This window comes from Nyctibius grandis, chromosome 27, assembly GCF_013368605.1.
Source record: "Nyctibius grandis isolate bNycGra1 chromosome 27, bNycGra1.pri, whole genome shotgun sequence".
In the NCBI taxonomy this organism is placed as follows: domain Eukaryota; kingdom Metazoa; phylum Chordata; class Aves; order Nyctibiiformes; family Nyctibiidae; genus Nyctibius; species Nyctibius grandis.
This window is the reverse complement of record NC_090684.1, coordinates 1,172,220-1,197,051: the sequence shown is the minus strand read 5'-3', so window position 1 is coordinate 1,197,051 and position 24,832 is coordinate 1,172,220. Positions and strand designations below refer to the sequence as shown.

The window sequence follows — 24,832 nt, the reverse complement described above, 5'->3', positions numbered from 1 at the left end:
AAAGTATTTTTAATAAAAGCTGTTCATTTTCTAGCCAGGCCCCAGGAGAGGGACTTGGTAACTCTCATATTTTGTATACAGCTCTACACTGGAATAAGCACAAAGATTTTTAGGCTTCCCAGAAATGGGCAGAGCTTTATTAAGACCTTTTCGGGGGAATGCAAGGGAGACACTTTGTTCTCTATGCAGCAGTGGCTGACAGCTTGCAGAGACGTTGGCCGATTAAAAGAAATTATCCCTGTTATATTCATTACAGAAAGCATTAAAAAGTCCTCCAAAGAGTTTTCACATGGATTTGTGCATCCTTCTGCGTACCTCCCAGCCCGGAGAGCTGCTGAATGCTGATGAATTCATAAGGCAGAGGACAGTATTACTTCATTTATACGTGAATATATTTAGCAGGAGTAACCCCTTCCAAACATGTAATAGACTCCAGCACAGCGGGATATTCTAATTTTGATGCAGAAATTCCTTGTCTGCATCCCTGTGCTCCAGCAGCTCTGTCTCACCGTCCCATCGCCTCTCTCCACCTCCGCAGGAAGGGGCTGCGCTTGGGATAGCACGTGGGCGCCAGGGTGGATTCGTGGCTGGGCTGCAGCTGGCCACTGGCCACAGGAACATTTTTAATCCACGGGGTTTATTAGGTTAGCAAGGCCAACAGTCCACTGCCAACGCACCTAATGTCTCCTACAAATAACGGCGCTGGAAGATTCAAAAGTCTGAAAAGCACAGAGGAAGGATAAATTTATCTTACTTATGTTTTTTTCCTTCTAAATTGCAAGGAAATTCTTGCTGTTTATGCCTCTCCTGGTTCAGACAAAAGAAATTAGAAGGTTTGTATATAACTGTTGCTTTCCCAGAAAAAATTGTGCGTGCAGGATCATGCAAACAGGGGTGACGTGCCTGTCTCAAGGCCATTGGATGCATTTCTATGTCTTTTGTCAGATTCATGGAGAACTAAGACTGAAGACGACCTTACACACTCATCCAGCCCTTGCTGAGGTGGCATTAGTCTCTGCTGTTTTCCTTTCTGTAAAATAAAACTAATAACTCACTGCTCAGTGTGCCAGTTAATAGTTATAACATACTCCAGGTCCCCTACATGAAGAGTAAAACATTGGTTTTATGCAGCCAGGATAGTTCCTCATCACAGGTAGTTTCTCTCCTGAATTTCCTTGTGTGGAGAAGTTCAGCCTTGCTTGTTAGCCCCCAAGGTAATTCAAGGACTTCAAAGCAGGGTACTGTTTAAGGGTTCAATCAAAGCAAACAAACTGCTAAAAATAAATTGGCATTCCATCTGTTGCCAGGCAGGGAATTTAGTCTCAACAGTCAGGGGACGGGATGAAAGGCTGTAATAAACACCTTGAAATGGATATCTGAGAAATTCTATGGCCTCAGGAAAATGGTCTGGTTTTCTCTTCCTTCTCTTGCACAAAAAGTTTTGAAATTTATTTTTCCTAAGGCAGAGAAGGGAGCGTGGGCTTCTGCAGTATGGGGAGGGAAGCAAACACGTATCGAGCCTCGAAAATTAATAATGTTCAAATGAACTACTGCTGATAAACATGATTTCATTGGCAGAACGTGAAGCCCAGCCTGCCGGACTGTGCCTGCTCCCGGCAGCCGCTCGCCAAGCAGCGGGGTGAAATCTTATTCCTTAGCGTCCCGGGAAACTATCCCACATTCTGCTCTCTCCCAGCAGCAAAAGCCATTCTGTGGCAAAACCTTTGCTCAAGGAGTAAATATTTTGCAGATCTACAGCACGCTGATGGACTATAACATCTGCTATTGCTGCAGCAAAACATACGGTCCCTGGGACAGTCCGTTTGCAGGGGCAGAGGCAGAGCAGCAGCACCCTGCCCTGTGCCTCAGGTAAAGGGTACCAGAGAGCGGTTTGCAGAGAATCATCACTATTTGCTACAGGTACATCCAAAATACATTAAAAAGAGGAAAGGACAGCAATTAAAGTCATCTAAACTGAACCGTGTCATCCTGCCCGCAGCGGTGTCAAGAGCAGCTGCTCAGCAGGACCGAAACGCCAGTAAAACCTGTCCATCCCGTGTGTGGCCTGTGACTGCACCCCAGTGCCGCCAACATGGTTCATTTGGGGCTGATAAATCAAGTACAAAGTGGTTTGTGCTGAACAAGAGCACAAAGTAAAAACATGATGGATGAAGAAACAGTTTTCCTACTGCCTGGGCCTACCATTTTGGGATATCTCTGCAAATTCATTAGTAAGTTCTGGAAACTATCTTCCTTTTGGCAAGTGTCCCTCTTGTCCCCTGAGGAGCTGGCAGCCGCATCCTCCGGGATACTCACTGTTTGGCTCCTTACGCTGGCAGCGATCTGAACTAATATATCATATGTGATGGGATATATTTTTTTAAGCTGAGTAGGAAGGCAACAGAAAATAATAAGGAGAAAATGCTTTGCTAGGAAGTATCTGGTAGATGGGTCTCTGCTGTTCATCTGCTTCTCTACTAATTATCTACAGAGAATATTAACATTTTAATTCCACGAAACACCACGTGAGAATGATTTCAAGTCTGCATTTGCATGTACAGAGGCCTTTCTCTTCCAGAAGGACCACCTTTTCCTAAGAAGCCTGATTTGCCTGGCTCTGAATCCTGTGCCTCCTTCCAGCTCCCATCCTGTGTCCTTTCGCCTTTCTTTTTTGCCAAATCTGGTTTTACACTGTAACTCAAGAGAAGGCAGCACTCATCAAATCACCCACGTGCACACAAGAAGTACAAAATGTGATGCTGTAACCATGAAGCTTTCATATTAAATCCACCTTCACCTTGTGTGCCGGCAGCGCTGGTGTGCTATCACCACCACATACTTAAACTCTTTCTGTGATTTCCCCCCACGTCCCTATGAGAGATGCTTACAGCTTTTGCTGCGAGTTGAGCTGTGAGATTATTGTGAACCACAAGTTTGAAGTGAAGCTTTAAGGTGCAAAACAAAAAGGATCACAGCCAAGAAACCTATTTACCAAGCAAAAACAAAACAGCTGTTTAAACTCAGAAGAACCTCACAGACCAAGATCAGTGGAGCTCAAAACACACAGACTGGCTTAAGCAGAAAGAAAAAAAAAGTACTAAGTCCTCTCCAGGTCTAGAGCTGTTTGTGAGCACACGGGTGGTGGTAAGCAGGACGTGCATCTCCCCGCAGCGCGTGGTACTCGGCGTGCCAGCACGGCAGCCCCGAGCAGCATCTCACAAACAAATAACACTTTCATTCCTCGTTTTGCTCCTTCTAAGGCAGCCTCAGGGCAGTTTCTCTTTTACGTCTTGCACGCTGGTAGGGATGCTCGGAATACCCTGCGTTCCTCTCTGCCAATGCCAACCTGAAAACAGACACCTGACACCTATTTCTATTTCTTCACAATATAAATAATTAATGGTTTCATACCGGGAGGAATCAAATGGCACCAGATGACTCTGGTAATAAATCAGGAGAAAGGCAGGTGGTTTCTTGTCTGGCATCTCAAAGCTGATGTGCAGCTTTATGAGGAGGGAGGTGGCTCTGGTACAAAACCCATCAATATAAATCTCAGACGTTAGAAGCTATAGCACTTTTCATACCGGTTTTAAGCATTGTCATAATTCTGGTTTTATATGAAAAATCCTTGGCAAAGGGCTAGGCTAAGGAACACACCTGCACCACCCTGACTTGGGGGTTTATGTTCATCACTGTACCCTAAATCAAACTTTATGGCATTCATTGGGGGACAACTCACTTGTTGCCAGCCTGGCTAAAGAAAATTCTAGTAAATTGGATATTTGGGATTGGGAAAAATTGATCTAAAAATCACCTTCTTCCGGCTGGCTGCTAGGTAGCTTGGCTTGCTTTTAGACCTTAATAATAAGTAATAATTTTCACCACATTAATAGCTAAGCAGCTCTTTCATCACCGCCGTGCAGTCCACCCTGTCCACACATGTGTGCCCACGCGGGACGAGGGGACCCGTGGGGTGCCAGAGCAGGAACGTCCCCGCTGCAGGCACTGTGCTTCTGCGGTGGTGTGGGGAGCAAAGACTGCGAGTTTGGAAACCGCCCCTGCCCGAAACAACCGTGAAAAGGGTTTAGCTAAATAAAGGCTGCAAACGGGGGCTGCGCCCATCCGTCTGCCGACAGCTAGCAGCTCCCCGGGCACGTCGGCTCTATTCCCTCACCACCTTCTGCCGTTTTCCTTCCTGGCATGCAAAATCCCAGGGACATTCAGCACATATTTAAGTAATTTATCCATGTCTTTACCCAGCTGTTCTAGCCTTATTCTCTAACGTGCTTAGAAAACTTTTACTTCTGAGGCAGGGGGGGACGGGAAGAGACTCTGTCACCGTCTCGATTACCCACTTAGCTGAGACAGAGCGGCAGGTCACCTGAGCAGGAAACCATTATCTGCCGTGTAGACTGTCAAGCTTCATAGGAAAGAGGTGGGAAGGTTCCTTCTGACAAGAAGTGGTTTTGATTTAGTGCTGCTATAACAAACTGCATGGTGTGTCTAAAGATGACAGAATACCTGGAAGGCAGGCTGTTTACCCGTAAGGATACCGACCAACTCTTTGAACAGAACAGAGAAAAGATTATTTAACTAGGTCTGGATATATTCCCTGTGTCATAGCAGACACGTTAGCTGCCAGCAGCCATCCCACAGCTATTTCCAAATGGTCAGAAAACAGATATTCTGAATAATTACATCTAGCAGGATCCAGGCAGATAAAAATTTCTCAAACATCACCAACCAGGGTAATGGCCCCTTACGAGTAACAGCACCTCGGGAAATTACACTAAACCATATCTCTGGTCATCTTATATGCAGGTGAGTAAAGCAAACCCTTCCAAGTGCTGATGGTCAGCCAGGTCTCGTGGGAAACATGAGGACAATGTTACAGAGCTCCAACCAAGGGTACTAAAGTGCAGTTTGCGATTTCAGGCAAAGCCGGGTTTTATCAGTACTCCCACATGCCGAGAGATGGACTCTGTGACTGCTTATGAAATGTTTTGTCATCTAGCTTCCACTTTTCAGCAAGCTGATGAAAAAAAAGCATAAATCCATCAGACATGTTGTCTTACCAACTCCTGATATGTTTTGGCTACTTAGAGAGTAAGAGAAGTCTTTGGAACAGATGTGAAATTCAGATCTTGTTTGCTCACTTGTCATCACTCAAAAAGCAAAACAAACACTCCTGCTCCTGCAAAAATTAGCCCTCGTGTCCCGCGGCTCTGCCTCACCGAGCTGCGTGCTCACTCCATCTCCCCCGTGGATGATGGTTCCTTTCGGTCCATAGCCCGGTCCAAAGTTCTTTAAAACCTGCTGTGAAGCACCAGAGCAGCAGCGATAGCGAGCCCAGGAAATGTGTAAATCAGTCTATATCGCAATTGTGCTGAAGACATGACTTGTAAAAAAATATCTAAAATAACATCATACCGCACCAGGGAGCGAAAGGTAATCTAGAGACAGGCATGAAAAATGATTTTACTAACAACTTCCTATACACTGATGTCCCGCCAGTGTGTTTGTCAGTATTTTCACTGAAGTTCCTCTGCCTTGAGAGGGGTATTTGGCAGGTAGATGGAGCCACCTGCAAACTCTGGATAAACTGATATCCTGGCTGCTTTTGTGTTATTACAAATGCCCATTTTCTTTCTGATGCTTTAAAGCGCTCTCCAAACTTCATGATGTTTCTCCTGTGATACCACGGCCCCGGTCCCCAGCCGAAGCGCCCGGGGCGATCACCAGAGCGAGCCCAAGGTCAAGGAGCAGCAGCAGGGAGGGAGCCCAGATCACCAGGCGAGGCGGCCACGGGACCAGCCCTCGATGCATCCTCAGCACTTCTGTGGGAAGAGCATGGGAAATAAACCGAGACACGGACCCGGGCTGTCCTCGTCTGCGCTTTGCATTGGTTATCTCCATCTTTGCAGCGAGAGACAGTCGCTCCCTCTGCAGCTCTTCAAAGAGACGAGCGGTCACGGCCGTGGTGGGAAGGGGTGAACTCCTCAAGGCTTCACACGCATCACCAGCCAGCAGTCACTGTGATTTCCTGAGCCTCTCCTCCTCAGATGCACAAAATTAAGTTTTGCTTTTTATGGATGCATAATTAACCCCTCGAGTAAACATCTATTCAAACCTACATAATTAGTACTTAATTTTTCAAAAAGCTAACGAAAGGCCCTTTTAGGTTCCTAATTGGCTGCTACTTCCTATTAGCCTACTCTGAGTATGAACTATTAACATGGGAAATGCACTATATGGCAGGAACTGTGCAGACAGGGAACGCGAGGCTGAAAGCCGCCAAGCAGGATGGCCGAGCATCTGGGTGCACGATCACGTGTACCTCACGTGGCCTGTCCTCGTGCCATGCAGACTAAACGTGGTTCAAAAGTAGCCGTTCTTCAGTTGAAGAAACTCAGGTTCAAACCCAAACCCACAATGTTTTATCTTTAGGTCACAGGGTGGTTGTAAATTTTGGGATGGTCGTTTGTATAGCGGGTCAGGACTTGTCCCTGAAAGGCAGTTTTCTATGAAAATAATGGAAACGAGAGACGTGCTGGATAGAATTATTTAGGGGGAGATAATCAAGATGCAGAGTAAATATACCACTGTACAGCTTAATTGACAGCACATGCCTATCAGGAGATAATTGCATGATTCTTTAGCATTTTAAAATTAATGGTTACCACTTAGCTCCCAGGACCATAATTGCCAGGTTAAGAAGAATGTGCAAAACCTGCGCTAAGTTCTTTGGATAACGCAGTTACCAATTTAACCACTTCAGTTATAAAAATAAAGCCAGTACAAAAGAGCAACTCTTTCCAACAGAGAGAGCACAGATTCCAAGCAGCGGCATCTACTTCCACATCAACTCATTCCCAATCACACTATAAATAAAGGAACCTCCTTCTTTACACTCAGTGTCTGTTGTAAGGCAACAAAGGAAAGCAAATAACGCTTACAGATTCCACTTGAGAGGAAAACATTATTGAATTGCACATTACTTCAAGGAGCTCACCTAGAATAACACCTTCCCCCGACCCCCGCTCAGAATCCCAGCTGCGTTGCTTATAAAAGTCCCTATTTCTGTATTTTTCTCGCAGGCCCGGCGCTGGGCTGTGCTGCAGTGCTCTCTGCTGGCACCAGCCGGGGAGCTCCCGGGATGCTGCAGCTGAGCGAAGGCAGCGACGAGGCTGTCACCCCCGGAGCGGGTCCAGCACCTCTGGTGCTGCCAGGCCCAAGGAATTACGGTCCATGAGTCAAGCTCCTGGAAAACCCCAAGATTAACACCACCGGCTCTTTGTGTTTGCTTTCCCAGTTTATATTCACATTCAGGGTGTCACGTCTCAAAACTTCTCTGCTTGAAACCCCCTGTGCACTCACCTCCGCAGTGATGGCCCTGCTGCCCTCTTTGCCCTCTCACTGATGATATCCAGGAGATAATTTTTTCTCACTTCTTTGCAAAAGCTCACAGAAGTGTTCCATGTCCCTTCTCACCAGCGGATACCTGAGCTAAGCCCCACCGTTTTATTCATTTCCAAGGCAAAGGTCTGATGAACAACACCCAGGACCAGGATCAGTGATCTGACATGATTTTCTTTAAAATCTCCTTCGCACGTTGGTACCGGCCCCGCAGGGACGGGGCCAACGGCGCCTTTCAAACTCCTCTGCAAACGGGGGGAATTTGCACATTGTGCTGTTGGTTTCCATCACACCTCCTCACTTCTGATTCATGCCGTTAAAAACTAGATTGTTGCTTGCTCTGACTGTCTTTGGTTCATAACTGCTATTTTAACTCGAGCCCGGTGAGAGCTCAGCAAGAGTCCCTGCACTGAATTGCCTGTTGTCCTAGATTTCTGTCAGGCAAGGTCGAGAGTCACCATCTCGGCTGATTCTTTCCACAGCCAAGCACACAAGGGAACCTCTCCCTCTCGCTCCCACTGTTGGTGTTTTTCTCACTGTGTTTCTGAAGGCCAAACTCCAACACTGACGATGGGGGAACGTTGCTGCTCTCGCTTACTGAAGAGCCCTGCTCTGCTTTCTGTTTTTTCAGGCAAGTTTCTTCCTACTCCGAACTGGCGGCTGTTCCCAGCATCGCCCTGCTGCAGTCACGCTGCTCTTGTAGCACTTGCTGTAAAGGTGTTATAAGTCTTACAGAAAGAGCGTGACTGCCTTCCTCCTCTGCCCCTCTCACACACGTCCACCGGCCACCTCACCAGCGCTTTGGGGGGCACTGGGCTCTGCTGCGCGTACGGAGGTCCTTTCAACTGAATCTATCTTAAAATGCCCTCCCTGGTCCAGGCTGTCCTTCACTTCAAGATCAGATCAATGCAAATTCCACCAAAACCTAGCACTAAAAAAACCCTTAGCGTTCAAATCCACATCCAGAAATCCTGACCAAAATCCCCAACTCTATGGAGTTCACTGTGATGGAGTCCGGCCAACAAAGAAATGAAGAATATCAAACAGCCTCCGCCTTGGAACTAAGCTGCTGAAGAAAAAAATACTAAAGAAAAATAATGTGATTTTGTAGTATTGCCTCAGGGTTGATTTATTCCTGATATAAAACTAAACTTTGCAACGATGGGTACCTTTTTCATGCGTTATTCTAGATGGCAGTGTAAATCAACTGAGAGTACAGTCAGTAAAGCTGTTATTGCCATCTCTAAAAATCCTACACTATAGAAAAGATTCAAAGAATTATTAATATTTCCTACATTCATATGTGCTGTGCTTCTTGGGAAGGCACACACGCAGAGGTTTTGAAAGTCAAAACAGAGCCATTGTATGGTTTAAAATAGTCCAAAACTCTGGTGATGGAAATTAATCTCTGCTGTAATGATTTTTCTCCATGGTTTTGTGCCATCTAAAAATGGTGGCGAGCATCTCCCTCCCAGTGCTGGAGACGAGCGGGCTGGGGTGCCGGAGCACCCCGGTGGGAAGCGCTGTCCTGGTCCAGTCCCGCTCCGCGCCGTGTAGCCCTGCAGAACTCCCAACATCAGGCAAAAGAAAATGGGGCATTTTTTTTAATACCGAGAACTCATTTGTGTGATTAAGGCAAATTATATTTGCATTCCACGCAGGAATAGTTCCATACCGAACTGGGTCCTGGCGAGGAGCGGCTGCTGCACGCCGTGCCCCGCTTCCCCCAGCAGCAGAGCCGCGGCGTCGATTCCTGCCGGCGGAGCGCGGGGTTCCCGTGCCCGCGCCCCCAGGTACCGCCGCCGTTATTGACAGCGACGCGCACGCACACGCACGCCCACGGGCAGCTCCTGCTCGTGGCGATTTACTCCCGTGAAGCGCTGCCTGGTTACCATCACGGCGGAGCCATCTCCTCCTCCCCGCTGCCGGTGAGCGCCCAGGCAGGCTCTAATCCCCGCAGACCGTGGGAGCCGAGACGAGGAGCTGCAGACAGGAGTTGCTTTGTGCTGACTTGGGTAAGCAAAATATTATTTCCTTAAGAGCCATTTGCTTTTCCTGCCCATTCTGTGCAGTGAAGCAGGTGGGATTCTGGCTAACCTGTTTTGGTTTTTTTTAAATGAATTTTATCTGGTAACAGGAAAATACTGGAGGACCTCTCTGCACAGACTGTTAGTCTAGTGTCCTACAGCACTCATTATATCTAGCAATTTCATAGAGAGCTGCCTTCTGACATTTTACTTCAAAAGTATTTTAAGGAATCTGAAATATTTGCAATGAAATATGTGATTTTGCAAGTGTTCATCAAGGACTAAGTTAACACACTGCCTTTGAATCGATGGAGCAGTGGGATGAATACAAGATGTTTAATGTGGATTTGTTTTCAATGGCGAGCTCATGTTTTCATTTTCTGGTTCTTTTGTCCCTGAACACAGAGGCTGTCCTGGCAGTTCATTCATTCACATGCCAATTGCTTGTTTTGGTGTATTTTTTAAAGCAAAGCCCTTTGACTTTGTATTCTCCTTGTTTTCCGTAAACTTCTTTCTAATTCTAAAGGCAAAATCATGAAAGCAGCGTGTATCTCCCCCCTCCACATGTAACTTTGTCACAAGACTATTAATCATGTCTTACAATAATTTTGCTAATGCAGTACATCCATTCAGAAGCAGAGGGTCTGTCTGCAGATGGATTTGTTACTGTGAGATATGAAAGCGGAACAAATTTCTTCAGGAAATATTTAAGCAAGGTCATAATAACACTCATTACATTCTAAGCAATGATGTGTCCTTTGCTGGATCAGAGTATAGCTGCAGTCACGTTTATTGACTTAGTCTGTAGGAGAGCCCAAAGGTTAGACATTAATATTGAAACTACTTACTACTGTCAGCGTGTACTCGTCAGATTGAAGTCCTGCATATTGCTTGATTTGTTACGATGGGAGAGAGGGAGCTAAACGAATTAAAGCAATGTTATGTACTTCATTTTAATCTCCAAAGGTCTTTACCTACATTAATTAATGAGCATTTCCATTTTATTATACAATCTTAACTCACTACTGTTCTTGCACTGTCAAAAGGTGAATGGGCAAAGGGCGACCACAGACCCGACTCTAGATGAGGTGTTTAAAATAACGCATTTTTCAAGTGCGTATTGGTGTACCCTACCCCATTCTCCAGCCATGCATCCCTCTGCTGTGGCTGGAAAACGTGCCCACCCAGGCAGGGGATGGTGCACACGTGAATGGGGTGTCAGGAGGGATCTGAAAGTGTGTCAGGAGTGTCACGGAGCTGCGCAGACGGACACATCGTATGGCAGGAAAACCTGCCAGTCCGAGCTCAAAGCCTATTTGCCCAACTTCTGTTATGATGTTCTCTATTCCTGTGGAAAGGAAAGCTGCTTCAACTCAGCGAGCAGGTCCATTAAACCCTGCTTACCCAGATGCTGTGTACTAGCACTGAGCAAGGTCAGGACACTGAATAAACAGCAAAAACCAGACAACAAATCTATCGAACGTTGCATTCTCGCAAACTGCTGCGAAGTGCAACAAGTGGCTTACCCAGGTTGAAAGACAAAGCACAGACAAGTTCCCAGAGCCTGCACCAGGAAAGTCGCAGGTCCCATAACCCCGGCTGGACCGAGAGGTGTCTGCGTCCTGCACCAGCCCCTTCGCAAATACTTGCCCATGTACCAAAAGAGGAAAAAGTACTGAGAATAACGTGATCCAGAGTGAGGAAGGGGGAAGGTGGGCAAGTATTTCATCACCCGAGCACATATGCAGCTTTACATTTCAGGCAACTCAAATATTTCACTATTTTGCTCTCAGAATAGCAGCACTTACTCCCCTTCCTCGCAGAAAGGCGAGGGGAGGCAGGAAATGACTTGCTCGTGATGGCACAGAAGAACTGAGAAAGCAGGAAATCAAATACACGTGTAGGGAGTGAGAGATATTCATCCAGCCTTCCCTCCAGATACCAGCAAAGCCAAATGCCGTACACAGAGTGACAGAAGGAGGAACTGTAAGATGAACAGATGATTCACAGGAGACTAAAGAAAACACAATATACCTTCCTTTAGAAGCAAAATCCATTTTAAAAAGAAACTTGATGAATTCGTAAGGAATTAAACATGAGAATGCTCAGGGAGCCCAGCTTAAACGAGCAAACGTTGGGCAAATCTGACACTCGTGCTCGAATGGGCCAAATGCACAGAAGTGAGCGTACACGGCTCCGCTGTCACCTCCCGCCCGGGGGGACACGGCCACCTCTGCCCTGGTGCCTGTGCCATGGTCCAGCCTCCCCAGGAGGGACTCCTGCACCGCGCTGCTCTGGGGCTGCCCCCAAAGAGCTTGTGCCCACTGGGCTGTGCTTCAGCGCGGGGGCTGCGCAGGAACGGAGGCTGAAATACTGTTTGTCCCTGAGGCCAGGCTGACCTACTTCTGGTTTTTATTTCATATTCTTTGTTTGAGAGTAGGCTGGGAAAGAAACAGAGAGGTCATCTGAATTTTACCCGTCATTCGACATCACACTGGCATCATGCATTTGGTATTTGTATAAAGTGGATAAAACTCACCTTCCACCCGCAGTTGAATGTCTCTGCTGCAAACTCTCTTTTTGTGACATTCCAGATCTGTGCAGGTTTGGGATGGACAGGTGACTGCAAAAGAAAATCTCATTTTGGGGCTCAAAATACTGGCAGAAAGGTTTCTACTAATCGATCAGCATTTTTGTGAAGAACTTTTGATCTTCACTGATTCTAAACAGCAAGATGTGGCTGGGTTTTATAAGGAGTTGTGTTTCTAGGAGTTACACATGCATCAGAATCCAGAAGGTAAATAAAGGTCAAGCGCACGCTGGCCTTTGGTGATTTTATGGACTGAAGCCTTCAACTGTTTACAATTGAGTCAATTTTGTTTTCAATAATGTTAAATTAACCTTTAAAAAATCGTGTCAAGGAGCTCAAACCCCTGAAACTGCGCTAATTAAGGAGATAAACTAGGTTCAGGAGGAATTCAATATCTGAGCTGTCTGTCACGCAACAAGATCTTTCAGCTTTTTCTCTGCTTTAATATTTCTGCCTTTTCCAAACACTTATTTTTACACAAAAGTTTGTGCTTTGTCTTTCAAAGGCTCGGCTGTGTCTCACAGGCTTTGGGGCAGCCGTTCCTGCTCTCGAGAAGTGCAATGCTCCGCGTGCCAAGGGGATGCTCCACGTCAAGGGCGCTGCTGTCAGCACCCAAGCCCCTGCTGCCCAGGGATATTTTAAGTGCCGATAGTGTGGACAAGCCATGGTTTTTTATATTTTTTTCTAGTCTCAGGGCTTCCTTTTCACCTTCTAGGGTACATCCAGTTCTGTAACATTAGACCTCATCTCATTAAGAGTGCTTAGGTGTTTGTATAACATTTCACGCCTCCCAGACCTTGTGCAAGCTCTAATTCCCCCCCGCTCCGGTGAGCTCCCCCCAGGCTGACAGCGTTACTCTCCGTATTACAGCGGTGCTGTCCAGCCTGTGCTCTAAAGAGCTTAGCGATGGGGAGCTGGGGGACAGGGACCTGACCAAGGTCAAGCCGCCCGTGCGCAGCAGCACGTGTTTCAGAGGCACGGATCAGCCCGGAGTCCCGTGGCTGCGTTTACCCACAGACCAGATTTCCCGCAGTTGCATCCTCCAACGCCGGTAACGCGCTCAGCCACCGCCCCGCAGAGCAGGGGCGGCTCCAGAAAGCTGCGTTTTCTGCGCGCTGCCTTCGCCATCCCCAGCACACCGGGCGGGGGGCTGCAGGCGGGACCCCTTGCTCCACGTCTGCAGCCCAGAGTTATGCCATCAGGGCAGGGCACGGAAAGCTGGGCACCCCTTCGCCACGTCAGCGGCCTCCCACCCACCGGCACCGAGGCATCGCAGCCCCGCGAGAAAAAGGCGATGGGAAGGTTATGACTCAGAGCTAAAGCAATCTGTCAAGTAACAAAAATTAAAGACGACAGCAGTGCAAACTGTACGAGACAGATCAACAAAATGTTTTCTCTCAATTCCCCTCCCTGCAGTCACAAGCTCTTAAAACTATTTATTATTTGAGCGATAAAGCAGCTCAACTATAATCCGTCTCCATCACTAGTTGTACCTAACTTTTAATCCATTAAGTCATGGATGCTTTAGTTAAAATTAGCAACCCTTCAGCAGGGCTTTTTTAACTACTAAATAGGAAGCACAATATAAACATTTGTAATTGCCAACAGGCGCTAAATGAGTATACTGACAAGAGAGTATCACCATATGGTCACCAGCTCCTACCCAGCTGATCTGGTATTACACTGCACTGATGGCTGAAGCGGGACATAGTGGCAGGGACATGGTCAGCACGAGCATTTGTGAGTAGCAAAAGCAGCACAAAATTTCACATACCTGAAAAGTCTGACTCCTCTGACCAAGTAAACGCCAGTCACGGCACCCTGAATCCAGCTAGCTCCTGGGCAGTCCTGTTCTTCACACGAGCACCTGCCACATCAGTCACCTCTCTCCTCCTCCTCTTCCTCACAGTGTTCCCTGCTTCCACTCTGGAGGAGATGGGTCGCAAGGAAGAGGAGGACAGCAGCTGCTGGAAGAAACAGACAAACAACATCCGAAAAACGTTCATTTTCATGGAGGCCCTGGGATCGTAAGTACCACAGCTCCTCCTCTCCACCCAGAGCCACCTCTAGATACCGGCTTCCCAGCCCAGGGCAGCGACTCCCGTCCTGGCACTGGCCAATGTCACAGGAAAACATCCCCTCCTGAGTCAGGCAGCGATCTGGAGGTGAGAGGCGGGCGCTCCATCGCTGCTGCATGGTCTCTGCTGGTGCTCTGACCCACGGCTTGCGCTTGCCAAGCGGCACCAAAGCAGCCCCTTCCCACTCAGCCCCGGGCCATGGCTCCAGGTCAGCTCTGCCCTTTCCTCCTTTCCCTCTAAGCCTACACGGCAGCTGAGTTAAGTTTTTGCTCTTTTCCCACTGAGCACACTGGTCTGCTGCTGCTGCAAGGTCAAGCAAGGTCAAGGGATGGCTCTGGGAGAGGTATTATAATAATAAGTCATATATTTAGCTCATAAACCCTGACTCAGTTGAGGGATGAAACAAGAACAAGGATGTTCAAGTTGTATGATACTTCTCCATGAGTTAACAGCTTAATTTGCCTATTCATGCGAATGAGACAAGAAAACATTTCCAAAGGGGTGGAGGAGGAATTGAATTACCTCCACCAGCGAGTTCTGTCACAGCCAAATTTTCTGCGACTTTAAAACCCACGGCAAAGCTCCCAAAAAACAGCTACTCCAGAGCTGGGCGACATTTTAAATTATCATGTTCCTGGTCAGCCTCAGAAATTAGTTAAATTATCCAGCATCTTTCTCTAAAGGAATGAGGTTAGAAGCAGCTTTGTTCTCTCCTAGCCAACTTGTTGATTCATCATTTTTTAATAAGGGACATAATTATTATAAACTGTTTGGGACAGATATATAGAACAGATGCCCCAGCATCTGATTTGTAGGTTGTTCATTTCCTACTGTTTCGTTAATAGGAAAATTTAGTGTTACAAATTGGGATTTTTTCCCACACGCACTGCTTCAGCGAGCCAAAGAGTATAAATGAAGATCTGGGACCTAAAACTACCCGGAAACTTACTCTCACCTTCCCCCAGCACCCACAACTCTTGGATTAGGGACCTTAGTGAGGACATCCCTGCCTGTTCCCTGAGAGCTCTCAGGAGCTTGAAAGGCCTTTCCATGAAACAGCCTTCAGAGCTCAAATGGATAAAAGGAGAAAATGTGTGAAACGAGGAAAAGGTCCCAACAGCAACTGCTTTTTGGGCTGGACAAGAGAAGACCATTGCATACCCTTTACTGAGAGAAACAAAGATTGTAATCCACCTGTTGGGATGCCTTCCCAAAAATCTATGGGGATTTTTGTTTGGGTTTTGTTGTTGTTGTTTTAAAATGCATCCCTTCTGCCCTTGTTTATTGGGTTTGCTGCAATAGCATCCCAGCCAAGAAGGTGCTTCCACTGCGCTCACCTTCCTCGCTCTGCCCTCCAGCTCCCTGCAGGGCTTTGCAGACTCAGGGGCAAGTCCCATGTAACTGCCATCAATTAATCTGTTGCTCATTTGATGAGGATTATTGAGGACTGACCTGGCAAAGTATGCACTGTCACTATCCCGAGACGTGTTCAGCTGCATAAGACAAACCCTTAACAGGATTGTGAGCTTTAGGCATGTTATAAAATACCTGCTCATCGCCGCACTGGGCTAAACCCTTATTGGGAAGGTACAAGACACTCATTGTCACTTTGTGACTAAGGGTACGCAGGTATCACAGTGTCTGCAGAGAGGAAGACACGTTAGATGCTGAATGAAGACATTAACTGAGGTTCTCCAGTTGTTTCACACTTCAGGCATACAGAACATTGATTGATAGACCCAAACTGTGACACAATTAGGTTCTCCTTAGTGCTGTTTGGCTGTCTCGGTCCTCAGGGCGATGCTGAGCAGGGAAAGTGAAGGACAACTTTAAGACGATGGGGGCTTTGAGGAGACACGATTTGTATTAAGCAGGAATTTGGCCCCGTTAGCGTGGAGGCTGCTGATCTTTCCACGGGGGGGGATTGGGTGTTAACCCCAACAAGCCCCCGAGCCACAGACTGCCCCATCAGCAAGGTGGTTATCGAGACAGCCCCTCGGGGGCTAAAGTTCTAGCTTTACAATCAGCATCCCCTTAGAGTTCACAGCAGCAGCATTTACTGAAACACAACTTCTCTCTGCAGAGGTGCCTTTTCAGAAGTTTTCCTAGTGAAGCAAAGAAGCACTGGCAAGCTCTTTGCTCTGAAATGCATCAAGAAGTCTCCTCTCCTAAGGGACAGCTGCTTGGAGAATGAAATAGCAGTGTTGAGAAAGTGAGTATATATACATTGTAAAGCAGAACAAACTTTCTTTCCCAAGACGTGTGGCTCTATAGTAAGAATAATATAAAGAAATAAGTATTTCTTTTTAAAGAATATACAAATATTACTGTGAATTAGTAAATTAATAAAGTTTCTTCTCTCATTCCCCTGCTGGGTTTGTAACGCCAACAGCCATACTGCCCCAGAACTGTGGAAGGAAATAGCTGAAGCAGAGCAGTACTCAGGGAAAGGAGAACCAGAGTTAACGCTTTTGCAGCCCAAGTAACACCTGATGCAGAGCAGGCAGCTGCTTAGAAATGAAGAGCCTGGTCCTCCGCTGTTGGTGCCTGGTGCCCCGAAGGGAGTTTGCAGTCAACGATCCTCTGCCACGCAGGGCGAGGGAGATGAGCCACAAAAGAGCCCAGGGAACTTTCACTGGTGGTTAAAGCAAGACGACTGTTGGGTTTTCCACTTGAAAAGCCACTTTGTCCTTGCCAGGTTTGTTTCTGACCCGCATTTATCTTTGCAGAATAAAGCACGAAAACATTGTGTCTTTAGAAGATATTTACGAGAGCGCAACCCACTTCTACCTGGTCATGCAGCTGTAAGTATCAGCAGAGCCATTTCTTTGTGGGCCACAGAGGAAGAAGAGTGGCAGGACCAGGGTGATGCGCTGTATTTCAGCGCCCGCACACCGGAGCCCCTCACGTGTAGAAGCCGCACACACACGGGCCACTCAAACACCTCTCACTAACGAGGCGAGAGCCACAAGGTTTGAACTAACCCGGACAGTCCTCTTGCTGTCTTGGCCCGTGCTTATTTTAGCATCAAGTTTTTAAACCAAGATTAGGATCTATTTATGCAAATTAATTCATCACAGTTTAGCAGGGCAGAGACAGAAGTATTTCTAATTAAAGCTGTGCCACGCAGGGTTTCTAGAAATGAAAATGGGCAACACGTCAGCTGCAGAGACAGCAGCTCGCTGTGGGCATCAGCTCTGAGCACCCGGCTGCTCCTGCTAACTTGCAAATGTAGCTAAAGGAAGCAATCACACAAAAACACAGACCTGCTTGTGCAGCAGGGCCTGGAGCCAGTCCTGCCCGTGGTGCTGGATGCCTGCGGCTCAGACCTGCCGGGAGTTGCCCTGTAACCTTACCCAAATTCCCTAGGTTTACTGGTAATGCTGACTGACACCCTGAAATTGCACTTGAGAGTGTCCATCGGCCTCTCAGCCTCACAAAAACTGCTGCCCAAGGAATGGTTCTGCTGTAGGTGGGGTTGTAAAAGGACCAGAAAGTTACCTTGCCGAACATGAAAGCAAGATTACCTTGCTTTAATTTTCTTTACAGTCTTTTTCTTTCTGAACTGCCGTTTCCACAGGGTATCTGGGGGAGAGCTATTTGACCGAATTTTGGAACGAGGCGTTTACACCGAGAACGATGCAAGTGGGGTGATCCACCAGGTCCTGACAGCAGTGAAGTACCTCCACGAAAACGGGATAGTTCACCGTGACTTGAAGGTGAGACCTGTCCCTCAGCAAGAGCCCTGCCTCGGGGAGGTGGCGCCACTGCAGGCTTCACCTGCTCTGCCCCAGGACTTTTGGTTGTTTCTTTCCATTTTTCCACCACAAATTTCAACCTCTGAACACTCTGTGTTCACAGCCTGAAAACCTTCTTTACCTTACACCCGAAGAGAACTCCAAAATCATGATCACGGACTTCGGCTTGTCTAAAATGGAGCAGAACGGCATCATGTCCACTGCCTGTGGGACTCCAGGATATGTTGGTAAGCCAAGGGTCAGGAATGGGCTTGTGCTGGAGGAGTGTCTGGAAAAAAGGTTGTGCACATCCCGTACATTGCCTAGCAGAAAGAAAAAAAGTACATAATTATGTTAACAACAGCATGCTACTCACAGATGCACTGCGTGGACCACATGAAGACCGGATTACAAATGAGTGTAGAGACTGCAAAATCCCACGATCTTTAAAAGTACAAGGAAAAGGGTCATTTTAAGAGCAATACATTTCAGCATTAGTCATGTATTTATTGAAAAACTACAAAAATAATTTTAACACGATGGGATTTTGTTTAGTGTCTGCCAGGCTGCACTGGCTTGATGCACAGCTTACTGGTTAAAACCTCGGGATAGAGGCAGCAAGTGTCAGTGGTTCTTCCTATTCAATGGCATAAAATAGATACAAAAAGCACAGACCAACCTAACTGGTAAAGGGGCTGTTGCTGGCTGATTCTCTGCACTGGCACCTCAGAGGCCAAGCGTACAAGAAAATACTGCTTTTCCCAGTATTGGGTAATTTATTATTGCTTAGAATTTTCACCTGGTTTTGCTGTTCTGCAGCCCCCGAAGTCCTCGCCCAGAAACCGTACAGCAAAGCTGTAGACTGCTGGTCCATCGGAGTCATCACCTATATCCTGTGAGTAAGAGCAAACAACATCCCACTTATTTTTCCCTGAGTTTCCCAGCTCGTCCCTCGCTTCACACACCTCTGCAGAGCGGCAGTGCAGAGGCGATGCCAAGCCTCCCATTTTGCTGTGGGAATACAGCAGCGGTGTATTCTTCTTTTGCACATATTCACTGAACCATAGAAATGAAAGGGATGTAGGAATCAAGTACTAGAGCAGAGATGAAAGGAATCATATTTTCTCTATTATGTGCCTCATCCTATGCTTTGTTTCCTTTCAGTTGCCTACAAATACCATTCAGTCTCCCTCAGTACTCTTTGTTTCATTTCCTCCCACACCACGCAGCTCTGTACCAGCTGTGGCTTTGTCCTTTCAAGGCTGCAGTTAAGTTTTTAACTCTTTTCTGCAGCTTTACTGATACACTTAGATGTGAGGGACAGATGGATAGATAGAGCAGCCCCCTCTGTTACTCACCCACTTGCATTGCCCACACGTGCCCAGCCCTGCGGAGGAGCCTGTGCAGCCGTGGACGGCGGTGCTGAAGGACCGCTGGCTTTCTGCTCTCTTCCAGGCTGTGCGGGTATCCTCCCTTCTACGAAGAGACCGAATCCAAACTGTTTGAAAAGATTAAGGAAGGCACCTATGAGTTTGAGTCTCCGTTTTGGGACGATATCTCTGAGTCAGGTAAAGCACCGCGCTCCCTCCCACAAGCTGCCACCCAGAGCCCTGCGACCCGCGGGCACGAGCCTGCACCAGCCGAGCCCCCCTGTGCCCCCGCCCCCCCCAAATGCCCCTCGCTTGCCTTGGCAGGGACGGGGAAGGGTGAAGCCTTGAACTGAGTCACTGACACAGCAGCAAAGCCCCAGACGTGGGAGCTGGTTGCTCCCAGCACCGCAGTAGCAGGGGTGAGGGTGCCAGAGCCGAGCTGCACTGGCGGAGCTTGGGGTACTTTGCACCCTGCCTGTAACGCAGCATCCTTGGCTGAAGCCTCTCTTAGCGTAACTCTTATTTCCACCAACGATTAGTGAGCTCAGAGAGGGCTTAGGTTTCCCTTGGAAACAGGGGAACTCCAGGGGTTTTTCACCTTGTTTTTCTGTTTTGTTGGTTTGGGGTTTTTTGGGTTGGTTTTTTTTTCTTTTTTCTTTTCCCCTTTGCTTTTCTTCCCATCAGGTCACATTTCCTTACAGCAACACTGCGAGCCGTGTCAGCCACCACTGCACCCTTCCACCAGACTAACCGGCTTGTGGAGCTCGCCTGCACAGAGTTTACTGAAGCCAGCATCTTAGCAACATATTTTGAACATCAATCTTTTATACACACAAACAAAACTAGCAGGAGGTTTGTTAGGACTTAATAACAAACACCACAATCCTCCCTGCAAAAATTAAAAAAAAAATAATGGGAGGGCTGTAAGTGCTCTTTAGGGCACCTTCTAAATCTGCTCAGTTTTCACTTTCTGATGTTTTTTAGTTATTTTTTAGCCGAATAACTCAACTCAAATTCACATAATCTAAGCGTGATGTTTGGTACATCCCCAGTTAACACGTTTTCACGTGGAGCCCTTCACTGCAAACATCTCCCTTGAACGGAGTAATGAAGCGGTACGAACGCCTCCTTCTCGGGGCTGACCTTTGCAGTGTTCACCCACTAGCGTTTGCCATGTCCTATTAGGATCATATCTCGGAACAAGGAGAAAATAACCTTTTCTCTCTGCTTCTCCTCCCCTCCCGAACAGCCAAGGATTTCATCAGACATTTACTGGAGAAAAACCCGACCAAGAGGTTTACCTGTGAAGAAGCCCTGCGGCACCCATGGTGAGAGCGCCGGGGCCCCGGCAGCAGCTGGTGGCCACGGGGATTTACCGGCCTCCGCGTCTCGCTCCACGTGCTCGGTGGGAGCTGAGAACAGGGGTGTCTCCCCAGCCCCTGTTATTAACGTTACCGTCTGCCTCCGCATGGCCCTGGGTGTTTCTTTTCTGTGCACAAAGAAAGAAAATTATGAATAATTAAAGATGCAATTTGTGCATATTTGCCTCCATAAACAGAGGCAAAGAAGAAATCCCATCCTGAGCTTTTCCAAGCTTTGAAGTGTGTGTTTGTGTTACATTTTGTTGCTGTTTTTCCTTTGGGTTTAATTATTGCTGATTGAACGTACAAAGCAGTTAGCTGCCTCCAGAATGTGGCATGCCTTACAAATGCCATCTGCCTACGAGCCCATTTTCTTCTCTCCCCATCTGCAGGATTAATGGAAATACAGCCCTTCACCGTGACATATACCCATCTGTCAGCGCTCAGATTCAGAAAAACTTTGCAAAGAGCAAATGGAGGGTAAGTCGTTTGCTGGTGGGGGCCTGGAGCCATTTCACTAACAAATGCCAGTTGCTGCCATCTAGCAATAAGCAAGGCTTCAGCTGCGTGGGTAAGCACCCAAAGCTGAGATCCTCCAAGGGCTGCCTGAAAATCGTATGCAGTTACTGCTTACAGTATATTTGGACCAGTATTCCCTGCTGCAATGCACACTGGTAGATCTACCACAAACATTGCGCTAGAGTGGCCTCGCCAAGGAAGCACAGGGGGAGGAAAGGGTTATTGCCTTTAGACTGAGGGAGTGAAATTGGTGCTCCATCAGCAGATCTTTTTGGGAGCTTAATCCAGCTTTTCCTCCTTTCAGCCTTGAAGATAAATTGGTACTTCATTGATATCAAGAGTTTTAGTAAGAATTGAGGTGGAGAGAGGAATGCCATGGGAACCACGTGTATGATAGCATTTTAAATGCTTACATTCAAAATTCAGCTCTAGTCTCCGTTTCACACTGCGGGGTAATTTACAGCTGTTCCCTGATTTCCTCACGCAGAAGTGGCTGTAATCTTTAATAGCATCCGCAGTTTGCACTCAATGGAAACCGCGGTGTTTATGCCAGGAAGGAGCAGGTCCCACTTCCCAAACGCTGTGCAAACAGTCGGTGCTAACCAGCACAGCGCTGCCCGCCCTGCGCTCGCCGTCATCGCCTAGGGGTGACGGTCCGTGCGTCCCGCAGCACCCACCCAGCCTGGCATCACCAGGTGCTCACCGTGGGGTTTTTGTCTCCTTCCCCAGCGAGCCTTCAACGCCGCGGCCGTGGTGCACCACATGAAGAAGCTCCACATGAACGGTCACGCAGCGGCTGAGAGCACCCTCCCTGTCACGCAAGCCTCAGAGGAGTCCACACCCAACACAGCCACGGTGGCCACCCAGCCAGCAACACCAAACGAAGACGAGGGCACGTCCCTCCCGCTGGCCCCTGCGCAGGGCTGCCCAAACCCTCCTCCCACGCAGCTGGAGCAAGACACAGGAACGAGGGAAGGAAAGCCACAGAGCCACTCGGAGAACGGATCGCTGCCCGTGGGCAACAGCCCAGTCCTGCCGGGTAACCAGAACTCACCAACCAGAACTTCTTGTGGCTGCAGTCCAGCCTGCTTAGGGCATGAGAAAACAAAGCTATCCTTCTACTCCGAGACGGTGCTGCTTAAAAAATCTGCAAAATCCCAGTAGGTATCCAAGCCATGAGCCATAATTTCTAACAAAGTATATGGGAGTAACCATCTCTGGAAGGAGTTGCCTGGCACTTAAGTTGCCAGCCCCAGGTGGAGGTAGAAAGAAGGGAGGAATAAGGACAGAAGCAAATGTTTTGCCTGGCTGGATAGTGGTGCCCAGCCAAGTGGCTTCCATGCTTGTAGGAGCATCAGGTGAGGCACAGTGCCCAGGCTGCGTGGCAAAGCTCGCAGCGAGCTGAGGCAGCAGTGCTCACCTGCCACACTCCACTGGCTCGAGCACATTTGCTTTCCCAGCACTGCCATTGCCTCTGGTTAAAGCTGCTGATGCCAATTACTCAGCTGGCAAAGAGTGACTGGCCCCTGCCTTTGCTGCAGGGTTGACTCGCACCCAGCTCTGCTCTCAGCAGCTCATGTTCTTTGTATTAAAAACACAACTTCAATTCACCTGCAGAATGATCCTAAATATTGCTATTTCTGCTTTTTCTTCTTTCTCTTCTGATTCTTCCATTTCCAACCAGTCATTTCAAATCAGAAGTTCTTGTTCCAATGAAAACCGGTAAACACTCTTCTCACTGTGGCACTGGGCCAACTGGAGTTTGTTTGATCATGTGATGAGGAGGCAGCCACCAGGCTCCCCACATTGCCAGCGGTAAGTGCTCCACAATCCAATCACTAGCTGCTTTTAATTAATCCCATTATGGCATCAAAAAAACAGAAGGGCACAAATAGCAAAGTGATTGTACGTGAAATAAATTGACTCACAGTTTTTTTGCAACAGAAGAAGCCTTAACTAAACCATCGTTCAAAGAAATCATCTTTCAGCTTCTGTTAAGGCCAGTCCAGTGACTCTGAATCCAACTTTTACAATTACAACAGGGTTGCCCAAGGAGCATGTGAAAGGAAGCCAAGCACGGACCTGTCATATCAAACTCTACAATTATTCAAAGCTGCACACTGGGAATCACACTGGAACCAAACAGCTTCATCAGCTGGGATTAGGGCTTTTCAGCTGGCTCTCAGCTGTGACCATGAGCAAAGGGCTGACACCAGGCTGCTGGTCCACGGCCAAGCGTAGACAGGACATCTCTGCAGCCTGAAGGGCCATTCCCTGTCCCAGATTCGGTCCAGGCAGGTCAGTCCCAGTTGCTTTGTTACCGGAGAGCAGAGCATGGAGATGTTCATTTTGTAGGTGAGCAGAGTGCAATCATGAAAGTTTCATCCTGTTTGACCATGGCTTGGATTAATTCTGGACTAGCTAAATTGTTATCATTTGCACATTATATATGAGCAGTGAGGAGTATTGCTATTGGATCCTGCAATAAAGGATGTTCCTCAAAGGTGAGCACATGCTAGCACAGTTCTCCACAAAAGCTACATAGAGTGAGCTACAACCTATCATCTTTTATGGCACTCTCTATTGATGAGCTTATATGAACAGAACTGTAATGTATAAAGGATTAATACAAGAGACAAATGCAAGTAAGATCTACTGTAGGCTCCAAAAAGGTCCATTCCAATGATCAGTCATGCAGTAACCCTTTATAAACAAGGCACACAAAGGGATCTAAGCTGCTCCTAATGCCCATGCTGCTGCTTATTAACAGAGCACATTCTGAAGGTAGCAGTCTAGTGAAACAAAGTTCAATCCTCAATTGAAATTCTCTCTCTTGCAGAAACAGAAGGGCTGTTTTACTCTTTTCTGCACTTCAAAGCCAGACATGAGCAGTGCAAGCAAGAAAGGAGGCTGTGTCCCGCCAGGAGCAGGCAGCAGCGTCTCAGAGAGCAGCGACCCACTGGTGACGAGCGGCACGTTAGTCCCAGGAATCCATCCATGCAGTGACCTTGGGGTGTTTCTGGATCGTTAAAGCTGGGAGAAAGCACTTCAGCAAAGGAAAGTCCGAGGCTACTGCTAGCACATTCAGTGTATATTGTCCATACGACATCGCTCAATGCTGTAAGCTTTTGTTTTCTGTGTACTGTTTAGTTGACCAGTGCGTAACAAGTGCACTGCACAACGTGAATCCTATAAACCAAAGCCATGCAGAGTTTTACTCAGTGGCAGCTCAGTTATTTTTACAACCTGCATCCTGTCCAACTCCTTGGATTTTAGTCCCAGGCTTCGGCACTCTGAGGTTCAGCATCATCCAGCTGCCCAGGCTGCACGGTTCTCACCTCAGCTACAAACGGAGAGACAACCTGCTAGCAACCTCCATTTATCTGATAACAATCACAGCAAGGTGTAAATTCCCTGCTTCAAAGTCTGTAACTGCACAATAAATACTTGCTTAATAAAGCTGAGTTTTGTTTTGTAAAGTGCCTGTTGGTTATTCATAGAAATTTGATGTGGAAACGGTCTATTAAGCCCCTTCTAAAGCATTCCCCGTGCATCTGCAGACCTGCTCCCTCTGGTATTTTTCTGGCAAAGCATTGCATGGAAATAAGCAGATTGTGGCAGAAAGTCAGACCAGACATTTGACTTCAACTTTGACTGTGAGATCGCACTTCTCTTACTTGTATAAATATAGGTATGATATATAGATACGATGGAGATAAAATTCTCCATTTCTG

At 47.4% G+C, this 24,832-nt stretch overlaps 1 protein-coding gene across 1 annotated transcript; it reads left to right on the top strand.

Moving 5' to 3' along the window:
- Window positions 1–13,968: 13,968 nt before the first annotated feature.
- On the top strand, window positions 13,969–24,375 carry CAMK1G (calcium/calmodulin dependent protein kinase IG). Its single transcript, XM_068419481.1, has 12 exons — window positions 13,969–14,060; window positions 16,195–16,323; window positions 16,841–16,915; window positions 17,692–17,830; window positions 17,973–18,096; window positions 18,668–18,743; window positions 19,304–19,416; window positions 20,468–20,546; window positions 20,972–21,059; window positions 21,828–22,258; window positions 22,783–22,913; window positions 23,938–24,375. Exons 1-11 carry the CDS (start codon window positions 13,969–13,971, stop codon window positions 22,874–22,876), a joined length of 1,440 nt encoding a protein of 479 aa, XP_068275582.1. The 3' UTR covers window positions 22,877–22,913; window positions 23,938–24,375.
- The last annotated feature ends 457 nt before the right edge of the window (window positions 24,376–24,832 follow it).

Coding starts and splice junctions, on each gene's coding strand:
- CAMK1G (XM_068419481.1), top strand. CDS start 13,969: ATGGGTCGCAAGGAAGAGGAGGACAGCAGCTGCTGGAAGAAACAGACA. Junction 14,061..16,194: donor TTCATGGAGGCCCTGGGATC/GTAAGTACCACA, acceptor TTCTCTCTGCAG/AGGTGCCTTTTCAGAAGTTT. Junction 17,831..17,972: donor TAGTTCACCGTGACTTGAAG/GTGAGACCTGTC, acceptor CTGTGTTCACAG/CCTGAAAACCTTCTTTACCT.